The 15,591-nt window shown below is 41.0% G+C and overlaps 1 protein-coding gene across 1 annotated transcript; it reads left to right on the top strand.

Moving 5' to 3' along the window:
- The first annotated feature begins 12,597 nt into the window (after nucleotides 1-12,597).
- LOC110258967 (olfactory receptor 1L4-like) lies at nucleotides 12,598-13,841 on the top strand. Its single transcript, XM_021082253.1, has one exon. It carries the CDS (start codon nucleotides 12,665-12,667, stop codon nucleotides 13,598-13,600), a length of 936 nt encoding a protein of 311 aa, XP_020937912.1. The 5' UTR covers nucleotides 12,598-12,664; the 3' UTR covers nucleotides 13,601-13,841.
- Nucleotides 13,842-15,591: the final 1,750 nt, after the last annotated feature.

Below are 15,591 nucleotides of genomic sequence, written 5' to 3'. Positions count from 1 at the left end.
TTTCTCCAAGTCTTTTGCTTCTCTTTTAACTTGGTTCATTGAATTATTTATCACCTAGGTTCTCACTTTTAGGTAGTCAGATCTGTCAGTCTTTTAGAGTTTCAGGGTTTATAATTTGTTGTGGAAGAGTTAATCCACCCCAAGATTACAAAAATATTCTATAATATCCATTTACAGTTTTTGGTTTTTTGCCTTAGCTCTTTAAATTCATCTGGGATTTTTTTCTTTTATATGTGGTATATGATAGACAGCTAAATATATTATCTGGAGTTCCCATCGAGGCACAGCAGAAATGAATCTGACTAGGAACAATCAGGTTGTGGGTTTGATCTCTGGCCTAGTTCAGTGGGTTAAGGATCCAGCGTTGCTGTGATCTGTGGTGTAGCTAGCAGATGTGGCTTGGATCTGGCATTGCTGGGGCTATGGAGTAGGCTAGAGGATATAGCTCCAATTTGACCCCTAGCCTGGGAACGTCCGTATGCCATGGGTGCAGCCTTTAAAAAAACAAAAGACAAAATAAATAAATAAACAAACAAACATATTTTCTTCCAATTTAATATCATCCCACAATTGTTATTTTCCACCAGATGACAAAAGGCTAAATGACTCAGAGGGTTAAGAACCTGACTAGTATCTATGAGCATGCCAGTTCAATCCCTGGCCTCCCTCAATGGGTTAAGGATCTGGCATTGCCACAAGCTGTGGCATAGGTCATAGATGCAGCTCACATCTGGTGTTGCTGTGGCTGTGACACAGGCTGGCAGCTGCAGCTGATATTCAACCCCTAGCCTGGGAACTTCCATATGCTATGGATGCAGCCCTAAAAAAATAAAAAAACAAAACAAAATGCTAAATGGTAGAAAACAAAAAAGGCTAGATGTCTTTTTATGTAGGGATGCTTCTGTATTCTAGTCTCATTCACATATCAGATGTCTACTGAGCACCATACTATGTGTTACATGGGATTTTCAGTACTGGAGATAAACATATGAACAGGACACAGTTACTGCCCTCAAAAGGACTCACAGCCTGGTGGGAAGTCTCCATCCACCAGGTGGGGCAGAAACAAATACCACACAAAGTGATGTCAAGTGAGCAAAGTGCTGTAGGAGGCTAGAGGCAGTACTTGCTTAGCTTATCTAAAAAGTGCAGAAAAACTTTACCAAAGTGATGTTATCTAAAGTAGGCCTTAAAAAATAAAGCAGAAGTTTTTGGAAAAGAAAGGAGCAAGTTTGATAAGTACATTCTACTGGGAATATATCCTTTTGAGCTGTCCATGGGATAGTCTACAGAAGTATAGATGGATGTGCCTGCCTAGAGCTCAGGAAACAGCTCCTATTCCAGTACCTACAGTGCCTGTCACCATAGGAACACGCATGGTTCTTAAGATTCATCAAAGCCCCATCAACAGAGCTCAGTAGGATGGATAAGGGAATGAGAACCAGCAAGAAGATGAGAATACTGAGGACATGGGGACATGTACACCATCATTGTCATATCACTAACATTTGTTGAGGAATAATTATATGCCAGTAAAGACTTCCTGGGCTATATGGTAGGTCCTTGTTAGTTATCTATTTTACATTTAGTAGTATGTAACTATTAATCCCATCCTCCCAGTTTTTTCTTCCCCCTGCCACAGGGGAGGAAAACCCTAAGTCCAATGTGAAAAAAAAGGATTGTTAGCCCTTAAGACCCAAGAATAAGAAAGCAAACAACCCAATTTTTAAAATGGAAGAAAGACATGAACAGACAACTCCCCAAAGAAGATACACATATGGAAAATAAACAAGCAAAAATGATGCTCAACATCATATGCTATCAGGAAGATGCAAAGGAAAACCACAAGGAGATACCACTACACACCCATTTGAATGGGCAAAATCAAGAACTGACAACACTGAGAGCTGAGGAACACATTGAGCAACAAGGAACTCTCATCCTTGGCTGGTGGGAATGCAAAATGGTACAGCCATTTGGGAAGACAGTTTGGTGGTTTCTTAGTTCCTTATAAAACTAAACATACCCTTAGCCAGCAATCATATTCCTTGCTATTCACCCAAAGCAGTTGGAATCTTATGTCCACACAAAGTATAAATGGATGTTTATAGCAGCATTATTCATAAGAGCCAAAATCAGGAAGCCACAAAGATGTCCTTCAGCAGATGAATGGATAAATAAACTGTGGGACATCCAAACAGTGGAATATGATTCAGCTACCAAAGGGAATGTGCTATCAAGTCATGAAAAGAGAGGGAGAATTTTCCATGCCTATCAAAACTAAAAATGGCCAATCCAAAAATACAGTTAGATATATGATTCCAACTAAATGACATTCTAGAAAAGGCAAATAATGCAGACACTACAAAGATGAGTGGTTACCAGGGATTGGGGGAGTGGGGGGAGGTGTGAACAGACAGCACAGAGGGTTTTTAGGGCAGTGAAACCATTCATATGAAACTCTTGTCTGTGATTACACTGAGTATGCATTTAGCAAATCCACAGCATGCACAACACCCAGAAAGAACGCTAATATCACCTGACTACTATGGGGAAAGATACACCAAGATAAGCTCATCCACTGTAACAATGTACCACTTTGGTGCAGGATGTCAACAACAGGAGAGACTGTGTGTGTATTCCTACAGGGTGGATATGAGAAACTTTGTTCCTTGTGATCAGTTTTGATGTGAACCTAAATTGCTCTAAAAGAAAAGTTGAGTTAAAGAAGAAAAAGTAGAAAAAAACAAAAAAAATCAACCCCAAATTTGTCTTTACATACAGATGAGGACAAGGTAGGTTAGTGAAGCTGAGTAACTTTCCCATTTAGTCATGGTGAAACTGGGATTCAAAAGCAAGTCTGGCTTAAAAAAGTGAAACAACAGCATGTTTAAGAAAGGTAAACAGTAAAACAATGAGGCTCAGAAAGGGTGAATACTGCAAAAGATCACACAGCATGTAAGAGGCAGAGCCAGCATCTCACTCTATTCATCTGGCTCCAGAGCTTGTACCTTAATCCCTTGCCCCATCACATTACACCTGCACCTAGACACCACTATCCAAGCAGACACAGATGCTCAGAGATATCAGAGGTCATCATCTCCCCATCCTGTCTACACACTGACACTCACAGGAGCACAAGCATGTCCAGACAGCACATACAGTGTACCAGCACAAACACGTGCATTGTGCACATGGACGTGCATGAACACAGCTCCAATCCTGTGGCTTCATGGCTCCAATGCCCTTCCCAGGTGCAGAGGCTACACCCCTGGAGCCCAGGCTCCAAGGCTCCTGGACACAGAGCTCAGGGAGGGCATCAGGAAGGCTCTCCCTCCTGGGAAGGCTGCAGGGATCCTCCCCCAGGGCTCTGGCTGACTGGGGGCTGAGGGAAGGACACCCCCCTGGGGCTCTGTGATGTCAGCAATTTCCACTGTGGACAAAAAGAACCAGCAGGGTCCTGAACTTAGAGCCGCACTTCACGCTGCCTCCTGCCTCAGAGATTCAGAGCCTGATCACAACCTGTCAGCAGGACCCCAGGCCTGGTCAGGACCCAGAATCTCCTCTGTAAAGCCCACAGGTATGCAGGCTGAGGGGTCTTTGGCAACAGAGCCTGGGGCTTAACTTCTTCCTGTGATCTTATCCTAACCCCACCTTCCCTCCTTTATCTCAAAACCAGGAAACATTGACCCTCCTCTAGTTTTTCCTCTCTCTCCTTTGAACCACAGATCACACATTTTTGAAGAACCTACTCTGGGTGAAGAACTAGCTCCTGCCTTAAATGTCACCACCCATATACTACAACCCAGAGCCACACAGTTATCTCAGCCAGGAGATGGGTCAGCTAGGGAACAGGTGAACAAAAAAGTTAGGATAATGCAGGGGCTAAGATAAAAAACTCTGAAGCCACCAGACTCCACCCCACCTAGTTGTGTGGCCTTCAGAAGTCACTTCATTTTCCCTCATGGTCATTATCTGTAATGCAGGGTCTATAAAGACTAAAGTTTTCAGTGTATGTGAAGTTCCTAGAAAAGCATCTGGCGTGTGTAAACACTGTGTGATTCTTAACTAGGACATGACTGGGATTGAGAATATACGTGGGAAGGGGCTGCAATGAAATGGGGGTCTCAAGGTGAAGATACCTGGGTGAGGCATGGCCAGCTCAGCAGTGGACACAAGAGACTGGCTTTCCACAGAAATTCTACTATAAGCCCCTCTGGGAGAATCAGATGGATAGCAAGTTATATTAAGACAGAGAGAAGGCAATTATTCACAAAAGGATTCCAGTGGGCCTATTGTAAAAGTACACTTGCTTGATGTCCGCAATTACAGGGGTGAAGTAAAGCTTTAATGGGAATGAGGAGTGAAACATCAGCAGAGAGGAGAGAGTTCAGAAAGGGGAGGAAGGAAAGACCATCCTGAAAAGGGCCCTGCAGACCTCAGATCAGGATATCCTTGTTCAGCAGGCTGCACACCTGTGTCTTACTGCTGGCAGTGGAAGAGAGGAGACAAGGAGAATCTGGGTTTCAAAAAACCTGGGTCAATTTTTTAGCTTCCATCTGGAAGTGATATTCTATGATACTTGTCTTGGGCTTACTTCACTTAGCATGATGATCTCTAGGTCCATCCATGTTGCTGCAAATGACACACACTTAATTACAAAACAGAAATAGACTCACAGACATTGGAAACAAACTCCTGGTTACCAAGGAGGAAAGGGAGGGAAGGATTGGGGGCTTGAGGGTTTCATGAGCACACTGATGTATATGGAATGGGTGGTGAACAGGGACCTGCTGTACTGCACAGGGAACTCTACTAATATTCTCTGATAATCTACATGGGAAAATAATTGAAACAGAGTGGATATGTGTATATGTAGAAATGAATCACTTTGCTGTACAGCAGAAATTAACATCACGTTGTAAATCAACTATATTTCAAAAATAATTTTAAAAATGAAAACCAAAAAATTAAAAAGACTTAAAAAAACTGGGTAGTTCCAATTATGGCTCAGCAGGTGAAATACCCAGCCCAGTGTCTGTGAGGAGGCAGGTTCAATCCCTGGTATTGCTTGGTGGGTAGGGATCCAGCATTACAGCAAACTACAGCAGAGGTCACAGATGTGGCTGGGATCAAGTGTTGCCCTGGCTGTGGTGTAGGTTGCAGCTATAGCTCAGATTTGACCACTAGCCGAGGAACTTCCAAATGCCCCAGGTGTGGCCATAAAAAGAAAATATAAAAAGGAGCTCAGGAAGGATTCTAAGGTCAGATACTGATGATGGAAAAGCAGACAGCCTTTGTTTGCTCAGAATCTGCCTGAGCTGAGGTCCAAAGACTTCACAACCATTCTGCTCTGAAGGCAAGGAAGAGAGCAGAGCCACTGGCCTACTGTGGTGAGAGGAGCAAAAGATGGAGATGGAGGAGCAGATCAGCAAGGAGGCTTCAAGTTGTTGGTAGGCAGAGAACTTCTGCCTGCAAAGGACATGCCAGCTTAGTTCTCTACACAAGATGATGGTGTGGGAGAGATGTTTGATCAAGTCATTTGAAACAATGTGAAATCAGGCATTCCTAGATTTGTGCCTAAGATACACAGGCTGTGTGACCCTCTGAACTTCAGTCTCTTCATCTACAAAAAAGAATAATAATACTACTAACATTATGGTGCTACTGTGTGGATTCCAGGAGACAAGTGCTGAGCACAGAATCTGTCCAGTACATGTCCACTACATTTTCTTTCACTGTAGTCACTTTTCAACTGCTCTTTCTCATTCATGGGAGCAGGCACGTGAATGATGGATAATTTTGCACAAGTGTTTTACCCACTAAAAACATTGCTGCCCCATTGAGATGCTGCATTCTATGCTCCAAGTTTCTGTTCCTTGGTTTCAAGTTGGCTGGTAGAGTAGCGAAGGACTTTGCATATGTGGTTAGGAATCAGGGGAGGGAAAATTGATCTGAGATGATAAATGTCCAAAGAGCAGAAAATTCCAGTGGAGAAAGTAGAGAAGTATAGAAATTGTCTCTATTTCCTATCTATCAAGAAAGTGATCAAATATGTTTTAAGGAGGCATAGTGTGATTTAAATAACTTGGAGAGGTACCAGTCCCTCTTAGTCCTTCCCAGCCACTGACTGATGACAAGCGCCATCATCTAAAGGTCATTTCTACAGCTTATTGTACAAGCAACAAGAGTACAGAGCATTATAGAAACCATTACCAAATTCTCACTCAACTTTCTTGTTTTTTACTTTGCCAGTAACACAAAATGTTTTATTACTAACCATAATCGCATTCCTTAACAATGTCCTATACCATGTCAAAATGTGTTAGCATGTAGTATCATATTTAAATAACAGGAGGATGGGGAAGGAATGTATAGAAATAAAAGTAAATTTAAGAACACACATAATCCAATCAAGCCATTGCATTTTGCTTTAGAAGAACATGAAAAGTGCTTCCATTTTTAGTCTTAAATTGACTGTGAAAAAAAAATACTCTATGCTTCTTCTTAATCATCACCAAGTCTTGATAAAGCAGCATCCTACCCCCACCCAATATGGGTCATGCAAAACCAAGTGCATGGGAAGGAGAGGCTAAATATTTAGGAAGAGACAGAGACAGTTCACTTCTGAGTTCGAGCGCTCATTCATGGACCCTGCATTTTCATGCCAAAATAAGTAACATCTGTCATGATCTGGCATCAGATAACATGAGTTTACCTCCTCGAACTGTGCTCTGGGGGCAAGAAACAGGTACTCCAGTTAAGTGGAAATTGACTTTTAGACATGAGACTGCTCAGCCAATGGCAGTCACAAGTCACTGAATTCTTTCCAGGTCTACCTCAGAACAGTTATCAGAGATAGTCAATACAGCAGTGTGCTCATTATCTATGAATATTAGGTCTGCAAACCTTCCAGGCTCTGCAATACTGTTTTTTGTTTTGTTTTGTTTTGTTTTTTGGACATTTTGTTGGTTTGTTTGCTTTTGCTTTTTTTTTTCTTTTAAGGCCACACCCATGGCATATGGAGGTTTCCAGGCTAGGGGTATAATCAGAGCTGTAGCTGACAGCCTACAGCACAGCCACAGCAATGCCTCTGTGACCTACACCACAGCTCACAACAACACAGGATCCTTGACCTGCTGAGTGAGGACAGGGAGCAAACACTCAACCTCATGGTCCTTAGTCAGAACCATTTCCACTGTGCCATGATGGGAAATCTACTTTTGCATGTTTTGGTAGGGCTGCACCTATGGCATATGGAAGTTCCCAGGCTAGGGGTCAAATTGAAACTGCAGCTGCTGGCCTAAGCCACAGCCACAGAAATGCAGGATCCAAGCCATATCTGTAACCTACACCACAATTCACAGCAACTTGGGATCCTTAACCCACTGAGTGAGGCCAGAGAGCAAATTCACACTCTCATGAATACTAGTTGGTTTTATAACCTGCTGAGCCACAACAGGAACTCCCTTTTTATAGTTTTATTGAAGCGTAATTGATTTAATGCACATAATTTGCTGTGGTGATGGTACATGGTAATATACAAAAATGCCATTTGAGGACCCAATAAAAGGAGTAGGCAGGCAGAAATATAAAACACTCCCATCTTACTGATGGTACATTGAGGGGAATAGACCAGCCCAGGGCATGAGGAAATATACAATGTTATCACTTTCAGTTAAATGGAAAGGAGGGTCCCTACTGTTTGAGAAATGTCACATAGGTCTGAGGAATTCCAAGTTCAGGACCAATGAGGGTCGAATAGCCCTTCACTACCAGGGAAAACAAAGTCCTAGAACTGAGGCTAAAAGACAAAGGGAAAGACATGGGAAAAGAGTCCAGAGTCAAATCAATACATTTCCCATGAGTGGGATGAAGAATAATTGCCTCAAATTGGGGATACCTACTAAAATTGTCTATGTTCCAGGAGTTCCCACTGTGGCTCACCAGAAATGAATCCAACTAGTATCCATGAAGATGCAGACTCAAACCCTGGCCCCACTCAGTGGATCAGGGATCCAGCATTATCATGAGCTGTGGTGTAGGTCACAGATGCAGCTTGGATCTGGCATTGCTGTGAGCTGTGACATAGGCCAGGAGCTCTAGCTCCCATTCAACCCCTAGCCTGAAAACCTCCATATGCGAGTGCAGCCCTAAAATGCAAAATATATATACATTCTTAAGTCCAACTCAGCTGTCCATATCCAAGAATTTACTCTGTGCTGCCTCAGAAACCTCTCCTGAATGCAAAATATTTATATACACAAACATCCATTTCAACACTGTCTGTGATGGGAGGAAAAAGTATTATGGATAAATGACCCCATTTGAATATAAGATGTGTTCACATCCAGGCAGGGAAAAAAAAACTTTAAAATATGCCCACACCTCTAGTTCTCTGGGGAGTGGAATTTTAGGGAACTTTCACCTTTTCATTATAAAATTAATAAAAGAAATATTTGCCCCTTAGTTTTTAAAAGTTAAATACAGAAGGAAATCCCCTCTCCCCCCTCCCTCCCTCTTACTTCAGGAGACAAGGACACCACAGAAGCACACCACACAAATACAGCATAGAAAGGGGACATCTTTCTGGACAAATGAGATTATTCTATATCCATTGTTCTGCAACTTGTTTTTGTCACTTAAAATATCACAGACAGCGAGGAATCTCTCACTCCTGCTCTGCCATCAGATGGCCTGAACTCAAATCCCAGCTCTACTACTAAGTTGGTTAACTTTGCTAAACTAATTTTTTTTTAATCTGCAAAATAGTGATATAATGGTGCCTATCTATTAGGATTTGGAGAACATAAAATGATAAAAGACATGTAAAGACTTAGCTCAGTGTGTCTACTGAGGCCTAATAAGTGTTTATTAGCATTAGTCATTTAAATTCTTTAGAGTATGTGATATGAAGTAATGCTAATTCACTATAAATTATTTTAGTAATTCAACTATTTGTGGATATTTAGGTTGCATTATCTGTGGGTTGTTTAGTTAGTTTGTTTGCATTGTTTATATTGGTATTATAAGGAGTGCTACAATAAAAATCTGTGTATACAATTTTGTGCTACACATATATAATTATTTTTAAAGGACAGAATACTATAAGTGAATTACTGGATAAGGAGAGGCAGGTTTCAGATCTGATGGAAACTATCAAAAGGTCTATTTTGATAACCTCCTCACTACCAGGGTATGTGAGGGTATTTCTCTCCTTGGATATTAAAAAAAAAATTAAGGCCATTCCAATGAATGATAATTGTACTTAAGTCTAATTTATGTTTTCTGATCACCAATGAGGTTGAACATCTCATATGTTTTCTTTGGTGAATGTGTTGTAGATATTTTCTTGGAGTCTCGAGTTTCTATTTTACCTTTTCTTATGGTCTCTTTTGGTTGAATTTTCACATTAAAGCATTTTTTTTAATTCATGCCCCAACATTTTATTTCTTTGCTTGGAATGGCATCCCCAATCTGAGACCATAAGGAAAGAGTTCCCTTTATTTTGGGCTAATATATTTTATGGTTTGGATTGTTTACATTTAGATAATTGATTTGTGTGAGTTTTACTTCTATGTTCAGGTTAGAGAGAAATCTAGCATTATTTTTCCCAAATGTTCAGCCAATGTCATAAATGTCACTTCTTTAATAGTTCATCATTTCTCCATTGTTATGAAATAAATATTACATATTGAGGTCTATACACATCTAGATCTATATACATACATAAATACAGGTACATAAAATTCTTTATGTTGATCCATTGATTTATTTTTCTCTGTGTGCACAATTACCTTATTGTTTTCCACTATTATGTGCTTTGATTTGCAATTAGAAAAGTCATCTCTCATTAGTCCAGTATTTTCAAAATGATTTCGCCTTTCTTTGGCCTTTTATTCATGTTAATGACTTTGAGAAGGACCACTTAAGGCCCATTAAATTCCCTTGGCATGTTATTTTAGATGATGTGAATTTGATTAAATTGAGAATTGACTTTTTGTCCAAATTTGTTGAGCTATAATTGACATGTAACACTGTGTAAATTTAAGGTGTCCAATGTGATGATTTGACACACATTAACTGCAAAATGATTGCCACAGTAGAGTTAGTTAACACCTCCATCACCTCACACCATTATCTCTGTGGAAGTGTTTGTGGTGAGAACATCTAAGATCTACTCTCTTATAAAGAGTGGTGGTCACCGGGGATGGGAATTGGGGGAACTGGGAAAACGCTGTTTAAGAGTACAAAAGTGCAAACATTAGATCAGTAAGTGCTGGAGATCACTTATTATGATTATAGACAACAACGCTAAATTTGATATGCACGTCAAGAGTAGTTAAGAGACAAGACCCTACTTACTCCCGCTGCAAAGAAAGAACTGATTATTACCTGAGGTGACAGAGGCATTAACTAATGTTCTGCTGGTAATTATAGGGCAATACAAATATGTATCAAATCAATGTGTTGTTCACTTTAATTTACACAATGTTAAATGTCACTCACATCTCATAAAAATGTATTTTATTTTTATTTTTTATTTTTTGTTTTAGTCTTTGTGTCTTTTCTAGGGCCACATCTGCTGCATATGGAGGTTCCCAGTCTAGGGGTCTAATTGGAGCTACAGCAGCTTTCCTATGCCAGAGCCACAGCAATGCGGGATCTGAGCTGTGTCTGTGTCCTACACCACAGCTCATGGAAACACGGGATCCTTAACCCACTGAGCAAGGCCAGGGATCGAAGCTGCAACTTCATGACTCCTAGTCAGATTCATGAAACACTAAGCTACAATGGGAACTTCCCAAAATTCATTTTAAATGAAAATGTGAATAATCTACTCTTTTATTAAAATCCAAGTATATAATAGTGTTGTTAACTGTAGTCACCATGCACCATTATGGATCCCTAGAACTTATACATCTTATTAAGGACGTTTGTACCTTTGACTCAGACTGACATCTCCCCATTTCCTCCAACCTTCAGCCCCTGGCCACCACTGTTCTACTCTCTGTTTCCAGGAATTTGTCTTTTTTAGATTCAGTCATGACAAAGAATGAAAGCCTACCATGTATGACAACATGAATGGACCTTAAAAGCATTGTGCTAAGTTAAATAAGTCAGACAGAGGAATACAAATACTGTATGATATCATGTACCTGTGGAGAAAAAGAACAGATATTTAAAAATACTGAATCTTCCATTTTTGGAGTATAGTATTTCCACTTATTCTGATCATCATTTCTATTCTGTTATAGTCCTGTAACAGAAGTTATTCTCACCTATTTGTCCCTCCTTCTCAGGTTGATTCCTAATTCTATTTTAGACTTTCATCCCATTGCCAATTGAAACATTTTATATATGTTTCTAATGCATGCAAAGTATCAATAATTGTATACTTACCTTGTATCTGACACCAGTGAAATCTTCATAGGTTTGTGAAGATTTCACACGTTTCTCTTGGATTTTTCTAGATGGAAAATCCAATCACTTTTTTAAGTGTCAGTTTCATTTTATCTGATATCTATGCCTCCTTTTCATTCATTTTGCTTCTTCAATGGCTTAGACTACCATCTGAGCAATGTGACCTAATAGCAGTAACTGAGGCCATCTATGCCTCCTCTTTCCATGGTATTGGTGGGGATGGGACTCATATTCAAAGGGTTATAATCCCATATTATTGGAATATTCAGAATGAAACATTCAAAGTTCATAACCAGGGAAAATATGTATTTAAAGGAATAAACTCATACCATAGGCTATTCCCTGGAGGACAGTAGACCCTTGAAAAACATGGGGATAAGAAACACGAAACCTTCTGGCAGTCAAAAATTCCCACTTAAATTCACAGTCAGCCCTCCAAATCCACTATTTCTGCATTCACAGATTCAACCAACTCAGAGATGAAGTAGTACTATACTATATATTTATTGAAAAAATCTGCCTATCAGTATATCTGCTCATTTCATACCTGTGTTGTTCAGTGGTTAATTCCATTCCTATTTTGAGTGGTATTCCTCAACCAAACACTTAGACTTCAAGTGTCCAGATCACTGTTTACCAAATAGAAATGCTTAAATCAATATCAAGCAGGTTTTACTCTGAAGCCATAAGAAAGTCTCATGTGAACTCCCTGGGACCAAAGAGAATTGATTACATCCAATATTACTTATGTCCCATGCCCAGGACCACATGCACCATCACCTCTGGATGTGTGAGTAGGAGAGGATCATGGTGAGAGGACCTCATTCATGGAGACCCACTGTATAAAAGCATCCTGATTCAAGGCATGACTCAGCAGCCCCTTCCCCAAGACAAGACAGGAGCGAAAAGGAACAGGGGGGCAGGGTATCAGTCAAGAAGTAACCTCAGAAGAATCTTTAGAAAGAGTATTGAGAAAAACTCAGAAAAATTAGGCAACTGAGAAGTTCCTAACAACATCTGGGAAAATTTTATTTTCTCATGTAGGGAGCATCTTGGAATTGTTGAAATTTCCCCTTGTTGGATTTTACCCCCTGCTCTCTGTACTTTCCTTAAATAATATCCTAACAATGAGCAATGGGCTTCTTTTTTTATAGGCTGGAAGGGAGAGAAAAAGTCAGGTCAAACTGCCCTTCACACCTCACCCAGAGCTCCTCCAAATGCTGTCCAGAAAGTCAATGACATGGAGACAAAGAACTACAGCAGCAGCATGTCAGACTTTATCCTTCTGGGCCTCTCTTCCAACCCTCATCTTCAAAAACCCCTCTTTGCTGTCTTCCTCATCATGTACCTGGTCACCCTGGTGGGCAATGTACTCATCATCCTGGCCATCCACTCTGATGCCCGGCTCCACACCCCTATGTACTTTTTCCTCAGAAACCTGTCCTTCATGGACATCTGCTTCACCACAGCCATTGTGCCCAAGATGCTGGTGAACTTACTCTCAGAGACAAAGTCCATCTCCTATGTGGGCTGCCTGGTCCAGATGTACTTCTTCATGGCCTTTGGGAACACTGACAGCTACCTGCTGGCCTCTATGGCTATAGACAGGCTGGTGGCCATCTGCAACCCCCTCCATTACGACATGGCTATGAGCCCACGGCTCTGCCTCCTCTTGCTGCTAGGTTCCTGCACCATCTCTCACCTGCACTCCGTGCTGGGTGTGCTACTCGTGTCCCACATGTCCTTCTGTGCCTCCCACATCATCAAGCACTTCTTTTGTGATACCCAGCCTGTGTTTAAGCTGTCCTGCTCTGACACCACCTCCAGCCAGATGGTGGTCATGACTGAGACCCTGGCTGTCATTGCAACCCCTTTCCTATGCATTCTCTTCTCCTACCTGAGAATCATCATCACGGTGCTCAGAGTCCCCTCTGTAGCTGGAAAGTGGAAGGCCTTCTCTACCTGTGGCTCCCACCTCTCTGTGGTTGTTCTGTTCTATGGAAGTATCATCTATGTCTATTTTAGACCTCTGTCCATGTACTCAGCGGTGAAGGACTGGGTGGCCACAGTTATGTACACCATAGTGACACCCATGTTGAACCCTTTCATCTACAGCCTGAGGAACAAAGATATGAAGAGGGGTTTCAGGAAACTAAAGGACAGAATTCACTCATAGGAAGAACATGACAGAATGTCCCAATTGGGAGGTGACCTAAGAGATGATCAGGTTATCCTTCCTTCCTATGCATTTTCACCTGGAACCCAAAGAGGTGATAAGAGTTGGTGTTGAACTCCAGTGATAGCACTGACCTTAAAGCAGGATCATTTGGTTTCCACAGTGACCTTGACTGGATATATGATCAGTCCCAGGCTAATTACTTCTAGGAATACAGATTTCAGAAGAAAAGTTTATGCCACCCAAATAGTGGGGAAAAAAATATCTCCAAACAACTCTTCCATAAATTTGACAATGGTCAGTTCTCTAGGATCTAGAAAATTCTATTCATTTTTATAATATGTTACATGGGCCCCATAGAGTATAGGGAAAGACTTCTTGTAGAGTCCTTAAAGATGAATTGAATTTGTACAGATGAAAGTTAAAAGGACATGGAAGTAGAGTGTTTCAAATGTGGAAACTATCCAAGCAAGTAAAAGCAATTAACATTGGAATGTGTGTGAGAGACAGTGAAAAGCCCTGTGGGGCTTCTTCAATTTGAGGTCAGGGAGAATAGGATGTGGCAGGTGGGAACAGAAGAATCTATAAAACAGATTTACTTCCCCCAACACCAAAGTGTCATCACAGTGTGAATTCACAGGACTCAACACCTTTACCCTTCCTTCTTAATTCTTTTCTCCACGTGGCCAGAATCCTCACTGAAATGTCCATTATGTCCTGGATAAGCAACTTGCCACAGTAAAGATAAGTGGGCAGAAACTGAAGTTGAATACAAGTCTTTTGGCCTTAAAGATAAAATGAGAGAGAAGTCCCCACTGGGGCCCAGGGGAAATGAATCTGACTAGGACACATGAGGATGTGAATTTGATCCATGGTCTTGCTCAGTGGGTTATAGGATCTGACATTGCCATGAGCTGTGGCGTGGGCCACAGATGCTGCTTACATCCTGCATTGCTGTGGCTGTGGTGTTGTCTGGCAGCTGTGGCTCCACTTCAGTCCCTAGTCTGGGAACTTCCATTTGCCATGGCTATGGCCCTAAAAGGCAAAAAATAGAAAAGAAAAAAGAAAAACGGCTTAATAAGAAGTGTATGACAACCTAATGGAACAGGGATGCCTGAGGCCCAACATCAATGTCCTTGCCATTGCTCTCACTATGGCCACCTCCAAATATCAAGAAGCCATCAGCATCCAGGAAACACACTCCTTTTGCAAAAGCCTATTTCTTTGCACATACACCCCTGGCTTTCACCACTATCTCCCACCAATCACTCAGTTTTGGGGAGGCTGGCCTGGAAGATCTCTAGAATTCCACTTCCTCTATTTATGTGCTAGTTTTTTCATGCTAAGCCAAGTACATAAAACACATTAGATTATAAACAATACATAGAATATATTAAATTAATAAATTCATTAATGATAGCTCCCGTAATTTATAAAGTTCATTAAGTCCAGGAAACCTAAGATTTTTTTTAGTTCAAACCTCCCTCTGCCATTAGTACCAGACTTCTCTTTCTTAAGAACACATAGATGTTAAGAAATCGAGATCCTTTACTTCAGATCTTATAGATATTCCAAAAAGTTCAATATAAAGAGAAGTATTTAATTAGTGACCGTGCAATAACACATTTGAGTGAAGATTAGCCATAAACGTCTCAGTTAGAACTTGACTGTTGTCTTTTTCAGAGTATGAAGCAATTCCCGTAAGATGTCCTGCTGCCATTCAGGAGTGAGCTCATTGCGGCAGGTAGTGTTTGGAGACTTTCATAAAAAGTTTGCTATCCAAACAAAGCAGCCTGGAAATTAACCTTGGGGGTTGCTAAAAAGAATTGGTAAGAAGAAGTCCCATTTGAAAGCAGATATAATCAGAGGAAAGGTCCAAGCAGATCTTCTGAACACCTTGCCAGGTTAGGGAAATTGCTTCTGTATGGCCCTTGGGAGACCAGGAAAGTTCTTCACAGTCCTTCTTACACCATACAGACACCTGGGAGGCC

Source organism: Sus scrofa, unplaced genomic scaffold, assembly GCF_000003025.6.
Source record: "Sus scrofa isolate TJ Tabasco breed Duroc unplaced genomic scaffold, Sscrofa11.1 Contig59, whole genome shotgun sequence".
In the NCBI taxonomy this organism is placed as follows: domain Eukaryota; kingdom Metazoa; phylum Chordata; class Mammalia; order Artiodactyla; family Suidae; genus Sus; species Sus scrofa.
This window is presented reverse-complemented; position numbering and strand designations above follow the sequence as displayed.

What these genes read in the sequence shown, in the direction of transcription:
- LOC110258967 (XM_021082253.1), top strand. Translation starts at nt 12,665, where the DNA reads ATGGAGACAAAGAACTACAGCAGCAGCATGTCAGACTTTATCCTTCTG.